This window comes from Rhododendron vialii, chromosome 9a (genome assembly GCF_030253575.1).
Source record: "Rhododendron vialii isolate Sample 1 chromosome 9a, ASM3025357v1".
NCBI classification, from domain to species: Eukaryota; Viridiplantae; Streptophyta; class Magnoliopsida; order Ericales; family Ericaceae; genus Rhododendron; species Rhododendron vialii.
This window is the reverse complement of record NC_080565.1, coordinates 29,211,982-29,221,412: the sequence shown is the minus strand read 5'-3', so window position 1 is coordinate 29,221,412 and position 9,431 is coordinate 29,211,982. Positions and strand designations below refer to the sequence as shown.

General features: G+C 39.5%; 1 protein-coding gene across 4 annotated transcripts; it reads left to right on the top strand.

Annotated features, from left to right (window-relative positions):
* The first annotated feature begins 526 nt into the window (after positions 1-526).
* LOC131300977 (proline-rich receptor-like protein kinase PERK9) lies at positions 527-8,260 on the top strand. Of its 4 annotated transcripts, none has more exons than XR_009191121.1 (10): positions 527-886; positions 1,024-2,822; positions 3,270-3,680; positions 3,769-3,855; positions 4,474-4,544; positions 4,628-4,704; positions 4,791-4,938; positions 7,216-7,377; positions 7,633-7,970; positions 8,093-8,260. XR_009191121.1 is itself a non-coding variant. In XM_058327056.1 (10 exons), the coding sequence occupies exons 2-10, from the start codon at positions 1,697-1,699 to the stop codon at positions 7,810-7,812; spliced, it is 2,226 nt and encodes a 741-aa protein (XP_058183039.1). In that variant the 5' UTR covers positions 527-886; positions 1,024-1,696; the 3' UTR covers positions 7,813-8,260. The 4 variants fall into 4 exon arrangements, 3 of the variants coding, with proteins under 3 accessions (XP_058183039.1, XP_058183037.1, XP_058183038.1); XM_058327056.1 differs by having other exon boundaries at positions 1,024-2,129; positions 2,166-2,822; positions 7,633-8,260; XM_058327054.1 differs by having other exon boundaries at positions 7,633-8,260.
* The last annotated feature ends 1,171 nt before the right edge of the window (positions 8,261-9,431 follow it).

Sequence of the window (9,431 nt, the reverse complement as noted above, 5' to 3'; positions counted from 1 at the left end):
TAGACCCAACACTAATAATCATTGGAGAGCAATCCAATGGCTGTGACAAAAGGGTGTGATCCAACTGCTAAATTATGGCTTTATCACTATTAGAACACTTTTGCCAAATTATAACCATACAACATTTGAGCAAGCTAAAAAATAACTTCGACTCTTAAAAAAATAATAGCAAGAATCATTGGAGATGCTTTTTTACTGGTAAAGTTCTCAACTTCGGTTGGATATGGAAATTCTCTTGATCGAATGCCGTTTGCTTGAAATATAAATACTCCACAAACTCATCGTCGAAGTTTTAGTATTTAAATTGATTAGATCAAGAGTGTCCCATCAAATCAATTTTTGAAACAAATCTACCTTACAAAATCGATAACCTTAACAGTTCAGGTCATGATAATGCAATTATTTGTGAACCCATCCTTCACAAGTTTCATCAAGGCATTGCACGCTTATCGACTGCAGAGAATTACAATTTCTTATTAACATGATATTCACTGGTAGTATATATACTATAAAAAAAAAAAAAATTTTTTTTTTGAGGAGGCACTAGTAGTATATTGAGATGACGTTTTCGAGAAGCAAAATCCATTCAACCTCCGTATGATGGTGTCATTAGACAACGATGCCGTAGTACTATTCTTTACATTTTACTAGTAATAATAAACAAGTCATCTACAAAATCAAATATTTGTTTCCATCTTTGCATGCCCGAAAGGAAGGTTTATTCTTGAGGTCGCCATCCCTTTTGTTGTGGTTTGGATTTGGATTTGAGACCCCAGTAACCGTGTATTTGGGTTTGAACTTTGAAGCGTCCGAGGCTGGGGAAAAAAGGGCTTCTTTGGGGGATCTATGAAGAGAGAGAGGGGGAGAGATTTCTAGTGAGATAAAGGTAAATGTTTCTTGGAATTTTGGCATTTGGGTTTGTTTTCTTGTTTTACATTTGGGTGATGAATTATTGTGAATGAGTGTTTGTGTGAGCATTTGGAAGTGTTAACTAAAAAAAGATTGGACTTTTTTGTTTGTCAGATTTGGGAGTATTATTATTCGCCCAAAAACGTGCTTGGCAGCAACACATCCTGTTCAGTGATCTGGGTTGATTTTTGTGTGGTCAAAACTTGATTCGGATCTGGGTTTTGTTCAAATATTGCGTTTGCATATCTGGATTTTGCTCGGGAAACGGTTTTGTGACTTCAGTTTTGAGTTTTCGACGAATTTGGTGCTCGGTGCGATCTGGGTTGCTATAGAATCGGGTGGTGATCTGGGTTTTGCTTAAGATTGTGTTTTGGATACTTACCCAAACAAAAAGATTGTGTTTTGGATATATTGATTTTGCTCTGGAAAGGGTTGGCTTATTGCTGTTGGAGTGTTTGATCAGTCGGGTTTTCGGTTGGTGATGTTTGGTGATATATGGGCGATTTGGTTTTGCCTCAGACAAGAGATTGATCATCTAGACTTGAAAATTTCCATTACTGCTCATACAGCAGTTCATTAACTTGGCAGTGGCAGTAATCAGGCCGTAGTAACTGGGAAATCAGCCGAATGTATGGTGGGGTATTTTGATTTGTTAACAATCAACTGGGGTCGTCGTGATTTTCGTGTTTTTTACTACGGGAATTGTGTGAAGTAGTCATGTGTGCTTGGAGATTTTCATGATGTGGTATTGAATGTGATTGTTTTCGTCCATTTGGATACTTATTAGATGGCGAAAACATCACCGTCTCCAAATTCTACACCCTCCGCCGTCTCACCAGCATCCACCCCTCCACCACCTAATCCTTCCACTCCTCCGCCAGCCCCTCCTACAGCTTCTCCATCTTCTCAGCCCAAAGCAAATGCTCCAGATCCTGTAACCACTCCTACTACTCCATCCCCACCACCTCAATCCCCTCCTACCACCAACACAACATCACCTCCTCCAGCCTCACCATCACCTCCACCACTAAAGGCCCCGGTGGACACCACACCACCTACAACATCACCTCCTCCTCAATCTTCTCCAGCTCCTCAATCTTCTCCACCGCCTCCCGCCAATGTCCCACCTCTATCCTCAAGTTCTACCCCTCCACCTTCATCAAGTCCAGCACCGCGTTCTCCTCCTCCTCCATCAACTAATCCCCCGGCTACTTCACCACCTCCTCCATCAACTAATCCCCCGGCTACTTCACCACCTCGTCCATCATCTACCCCTCCGGCCACTTCACCTCCGCGACCATTATCTTCCCCACCAGCGAGTTCGCCTCCACCACCACCTGCATCACAACCTCCAACGAGTTTGCCGCCTCCACCCGTGTCAACACCACCGGCCGCTTCACCTCCGCCTCCCACACCACAGTCTCCTGAAAATTCTCCTCCTCCATCATTACAGCCACCCCCAAATTCACCTCCACCATCATCTTCACCACCACAAAATTCAACTCCACCATCGGCATCGAATCCACCTGAAAATTCACCACCTCCACCACCACCTCCTTCTGGGTTTTCTCCGTCTAGTTCTCCGCCGCCAGCAAATTCAACTCAACAATCGCCACCACCATCTATAGTGCATCTATCGCCGCCTTCTTCCTCCCCCCCCCAACTTCCAATTCCACCATCAGCTAATCCACCTACCAACGACTCGAGCACAAGTTCACCAGAAACATCAAACTCTGCAGGTAATGGGGGCCTTGGTACAGGAGGTGAAGTGGCTATTGGTCTAGTTCTTGGTTTCATACTTCTTAGTATCATCGGAACTGCTGCCTGGTGCGTAAGGAGGCGGAAGAAACAGGTTTCTAGACTCAATGGTGGCTACATTATTCCAACCTCACTGGAATCTTCCCCTAAAGCAGGTAATTATTTGAACAACTACTGCATATGGAATTCATTACTTCAGCTTGTTATGCTTTTCCCTTACCATCTCCCGTAAGCTTTTGAATTTATGTCTTCCTCTGTTTTGTATCATACAAAACGGCATGTATGTACCATAGAAATCCAATATACAATCAGCATCCTAGCTTGACAATTACGTATTTCGTATTCTGTTTGTTCTTGCCTTTAGCTGGTTGAGAATTATTGACACATTATTGTTTATTTTAGGCACATAGTTTATCTTCTCGAATCCTTGATTATCATCTAGGAACATGCTGAGTAGGTCTGGGCAATAAAATATCAGACTTTGCAGCTTTCAAACAAGATAGTTTGGAATGCACGTTCTTTCCATTTTTGTGAAAAATGAGTTTTTGTATGAGTGAGAACTTGGGCAATTAAATTTTTGACGGTTTGTGATTGGTGTCCAGATTCTGCCTTATTGAAGGCACAGGCACAGGTACTACGCATTGGAAGTGCTTCCGGCAGTGATTGTGCGTACTCACCATCAGAGCCAGGTGGCTTAGGCAATTCAAGATCATGGTTTACCTACGCAGAGCTATCTGAGGCCACAAATGGGTTTTCAGTCCAGAATCTTTTGGGTGAAGGTGGATTTGGATCCGTGTACAAAGGATACCTAGCGGATGGGAGAGAGGTAGCAGTAAAGCAGCTAAAGATTGGTGGGGGACAGGGTGAGCGAGAGTTCAAAGCCGAGGTTGAAACTATTAGTCGGATACACCACCGACATTTGGTTTCGCTAGTGGGTTACTGCATTTCTGAGGACCAAAGGCTGCTTGTCTACAACTATGTTTCCAACAACTCCCTTTACTTCCATCTTCATGGTAAATTTTCATATTTCGTAATTTGATGGTTTGCTTTGTGATGGTGGTTAATTAACTGATGCTTGGGTTATTCCTTGCACTTCCCCAGGAAAAGATAGGCCAGTTATGAACTGGACGACACGTGTGAAAATCGCTGCCGGTGCAGCTCGTGGAATTGCTTATCTCCATGAAGACTGTAAATATCCGTACTCCTAAAATTTTCTTTTACTTGATGAGCACAAAAGCCAATGTTAAGAGCAAAATAGAGGGTACAGAAAAGTACACCCTTGACCTTAAATAGAATGGAAGTTGTCACTTGACGATGCATTACAAGTCACTGGCGTGGTGGCATGTGATGCTATTTGATTCGTTGGTTATATAGAACAAAAGTAGGTTTCTTTAAGTTAAACCCTGGTATATGGATGAGAGGGGGGAAGAAACAAGGTGTTGTTTCCTTGTTACTCAAACATGGTCATGATTTGTTTTAACAAAGAAAATGGCAGATTATATGCAATGACCGTTTTTGTTTTAAATGTCATATTTTTAGTCTGCTCTTAAAATCTTGATTTTCCCTCGATCACCTCTTTTGTAGAGGATTTTGTCATTTCTATGATTGTTCTTGTTGTGTTAATAGCTAATGGTACATTTAGATTATTGAACACTAGTGTCAAATTAGTGGAAAGAAAATTATAGTGCCATGTGTTTGCCTTCCTAAGTGTGTTATTTTGAAACTATATACTTCAAGTGACTGTTTCCGTGGAAGATTTTTGGTTGTCTGTTGATGATGGATGTTGGTTCTATATATGCATGACAGGCCATCCTCGGATAATGCACAGAGATATTAAGTCTGCGAATATTCTTTTAGATAACAACTTTGAAGCTCGGGTATGTTAGTTGTCATAGTTTCAATTTATTAGTCTTCTCGTAATTTGAAATATAGTTTTACATTTCTCATTTTTCACCTACAGGTTTCTGATTTTGGGCTTGCTAAATTAGCTATTGATACAAATACGCATGTAACAACACGTGTTATGGGAACCTTTGGGTAAGCAACCCCATCCATGAATGGTTTAGGGAATCACCAAGGATTAAGGAACATGTTTCAAAAGTTTTCAATTTGTTTAATTTCAGGTACATGGCTCCGGAATACGCCTCAAGTGGCAAACTGACTGAGAAATCTGACGTATTCTCATTTGGAGTTGTTCTTCTTGAGCTAATTACTGGACGCAAATCTGTGGATACATCTCAACCCTTGGGAGATGAGAGTCTGGTCGAATGGGTATGTTCAATGATCATAAATCTGGCCACATCCCAAAAATCAAAAAGAAAAATATGAACCCGGCCATTAGTTTTCTTAAACTTTTGCTTTAGTAGCTTTTATAACATTAACCAAGTTTTAAATGGCTCCTTCATGTTAGCCATGCCATGTGCATGACTAGTTATGCATTTAGCAGATCTATTTGCCCCACGTAGTCACTGCTTAAGATAGTGAATGAGGTTGATAGTTGATACCAGTACAATCTTGCGCACTCTCTCTCTTCCTTATTTGATGATGCTCAGTTATTGGTAGCAACTAACAAAGGATCTCACAACTTTTGCACCTTCTACCTGAACCATAGTATGAACGGTTGCAGTACGAGGAGAACTTATTGCTCTGAGCTAGACAGAGCCCATATGGCTACAACACTCTGATGTTGAAACTTGCCGTGCTTTCCATTTTAGTTAGAATCGTAAACTCTACTCTTCCTTGAGAAATTCTTAAGTTTCCTTTCAAGCTTGCTTCCTGTTTCCTTTTGGGAATAAGATCACGATGAAAGGGTGGATATACAAAGAAATCTACTTTAGCGGGGATTCCAGATTACAAAATAATTGGTAATTCAGATAATTTTAATTTTCAGATGAAAAAGAATAATATTAATTTTGTCATTTGGTTTTCCAAACTGGAATGGCGCAGCCATACGATTATTTATGGTTAAATGGATAATTTTCTAGGGCTTATAGTTTTTTCCAAGCTGGGATTTTGGCATTCATGGACGTATAGAAGTGGACACATAAACATGGTAGATTGGTAGAAGGTAAAAAACATTGACCCTGACCTACAACATGGACACACCGCCATCCATGGCCCACCACCTCCATCCAAAAATCTGTGTTGACACTCTACCTTCTTAGACTTGGTATAAGAGGAATATCAGTAGTCTAACATTTGGACAAACACTTGTTAACTCCCAAATTCAAATAGGATTACTGACCTTTCTCACTCTGGGAATCCCAAATTTGTTGATTTCTTTGAGCTGAAAACGTGGAGGCAGTAACTGAAAGAAAACACTATACTGACGAGATCTGGTAAATGATGGAAGTAACACTAGTACATTAGGTAATAGAAATGGGTATCTAATGAAAGGAACAGCCACTTCAGGTGTGAAGCATCTTCTTACCAGTATTTGGGTGGGACTGGGACCCCTTAGCTGCGATGTTACTTGAATATTGTGACATGGTTGTCACAGCTGATTTTTTAAGCCTGCAGAAAGTAAGTTGTCTTATCAGAAAGATCCGAAGAGGGTGCCTTACGAAGAGAGTACCACTACTTAAAGGGGAGGTATGTTGTGGGTGATGTCCTACAAATTGGTGGGAGTATGGTGATCTGGGAATATGTAAGCACTAAAACTGTGCGCTCATACCTTTTGCCCTGGAGTAAACGTTCTGGCCCGGTGATGTGAGGCGAGTCATGTAGAATGTAAGTACCTGCAAACACCATGCCCAAAAGTTTACCCGTTGAACTGGTTTGTATGCTAGGGCTTCACATGGAATGATGAAGGTTGAATACTGATAAGGAAGAGAATGTCTACGCTCACATGAAGTCCCTTGTCAGCCACAAGATGAAAGAGACGACCCAAACAAATAATATAAAGGGAATCCTTTGTTTTCTCTGAAGTATGATAACCGAGCTCAATAACCTCATAAGCAAATTCCTTTATGCACACTGATCTCTTTTATTTGTTCTCAATTTCCCTTTTGAACAAGATATTCCATATCCTATACCCATCTTTCTTGTTTCTATCATGGTTTATACTTCATACATTTTCTATAATGCTCTGAGTAGTATCCGTGCAGATTCTCTTTAGAACGTCTCAGAACATGTAGTAAAAGAGAGAATTTGTATGGACGGCATACCTATTTCTGTGCACGATTAGCAAGGCCGGCTCATGGGGTAAGCCGGGGAAGCGGCCGCTTCCGGCTCCCAAATTTTGGTCCAAAATTGAGGCTCCACTGTAAAGTAATTTACATATTAATATTAGAATGTTTCTAAATAAAAACACAATTGTATCTTATTTTCTTGAAAAAATCTTGCAATAATATCTTTTTACATTTATATTTTCATAATTGTATCCTTTTAGTTTTTTTTTTTTTTTTTTTTTTGTGTGCTTATTTTTGTACTTTTATCATTTTTAAAAAAATTCATGAATATGTAAGGGCTTAATATAGGGAATTCGCTTCGAGCCTCCAAAATATATGAGCCGGCCCTGACGATTAGAACTTTAAATTTATTCTTCAGGCTCGACCTTTGCTTAGTCAAGCACTCGATACCGAGGAATTTGAAGGATTGGCAGATCCAAGGCTTGAAAAGAACTACGATGATAAGGACATGTTTTTAATGATTGAGGTTGCTGCAGCTTGTGTACGACATTCGGCCGTAAAGAGACCTCGAATGGGACAGGTTGCTTCTTTGGATTCTAAATTTGAGGGAACTTTCCCAAGTCTGTGTTTGGATCTTGGATGTTCTATTCAGGAATTTGTGAAGGGAAAAAAAGGAAGGCAATTTGTGAAACTATTTTTCCTTCTCTTTTCTCTTTGCTTTTCATTTGCCTCCACAAACCCATCTCCAAATTGAAGATCCAAACACAATCTAAATTACTTGTTAGGTTAAGGAGGTGAGTCGAGTTCTTATTTCACAAGTGCTTTTGCTTCTTAGGTTGTGAGAGCTTTTGACAGTATGGCTACTGCGGATTTAACTAACGGAATGCGGGTGGGTGAAAGCGAAATTTTCAATTCTGCACAACAATCTGCAGAAATTAGACTGTTTCAGAGGATGGCTTTTGGTAGTCAGAATTACAGTACAGATTTTTTCAGTCAAAGTAGCTTCAATGAATAAGAGAATGCACTGGATATTACACAGCATAACTGCATTGTTAGATCAAAAATTTTGTTGTGAAGAAACAGGCTGAATTGCTGGTGATGTACATGCAAAGGTGACTTGCTTGAGAGGTAATTGATTTGTATCAGTCTTGAACATGATTGCGGCTGGTGTAGGTACTGAGTCGAAATCTTGATCACATTTTGTAAGTAGGTTTATTACCGGTGTCATACATATTGGATATGATTTCTTCGGTATTGATTTGTGTCGGTCCTGAACATGATTGCGGCTGGTGTAGGTACTGAAAGTCGAAATCTTGATCACATTTTGTAAGTAGGTTTATTCCCGGCGTCATACATATTGGATATGATTTCTTCTCCCTTTTTTTTCTGCCAGATTTTTTCCCCTGTAAGTAAACAGATGGAAATTCTTCTTGTCAGCAATATATTTGTTATTCGTTAACAAAGAGGAGCGATTCATAGTATTAGTTACTTGTATGGGGGTCCCTTGATTCATACAAACTGTGATGGGAAAGTGAATATTGCTGAGTACTAACGTTAGGAGGTCAATTGAAAACCATCACAAGAAACTGGATAGTGGATTAAGGGTGATAGAATTATTTGTACCTTTTCATTTCTCAGATGCGTAATCAAACTGATAAAGGCTAATTTTAATTGGGACCTACACAAGTGGGCGGTAAGATTGGTCTCTCAGGATTAATCGATGTGCGCATAAGCTAATTCAGACACCTAAGTTATAAAAAAGAAAAGAAAAAGACTGATTCCTTATTTACTGTACGGGTTGGTGGGTCATGATTCCTTTTGCTGATGTTTGAAGGAACATGTTCGTTACAGTTTCTCCCTGAATTTAGCCGTTATGTGCAAGACAAAATGTGATTAAAAGGAAAGAATAAACTTTGCGACTCTTCTAATTTCTCCTCCACTAAACCAGACTCATGATTACAACCAATAGATTGAAAGTAAGTCAAATCAAAGAATCAGGCCTTAATGCAGTCTAACTTTGTGTAATCTCCGTAGTCCAAAGATGTTTGGGAAAATGATGGTTCAGGACGTGTTTTGATAATTAATACTAGTCAAGAACATGTTGAGAACATTTGTTAATGCTGAAAATATCATTGGCAGGTATTAATTATCAAAACGTTATTGGCCGTCATTTTCCCAAGATATTTCTAATGACTTATTAAACTCACTGAAAGAATCTTCACAAGAATAATTTATTTGTTCTTGTAATTTTCTTTAATGTCTGATTATCGAGATGGACGATCCGACCTTAATAAAATTAAGACAAACGGGTACCAACTACTTTCCTAGAAACAACCAACTGTTTTGAGTAATTACTTTCCACTACATAGACAACACCTTTTCTTTTTGGCTCTCTCTTCTCTTTTTTAGAAATTTTTTTGCGGTCGTTTCCGTGGAAAACAGTTTACGGAGCTTAGATCACACGCGTTTAAAGTAAATTAGACGGTCCAAATTTTAATAAAACTTTTTTCCGAAAAAAATTCATTAAAATTTGGACCGCTGATTATCGAAACGGACGGCTGTGATTTAGAGCCTCCGCAAATGACTTGTTGACTGCGCAATAAGTCTCTCTTTCTTTTTTGATGTTATCTTTTA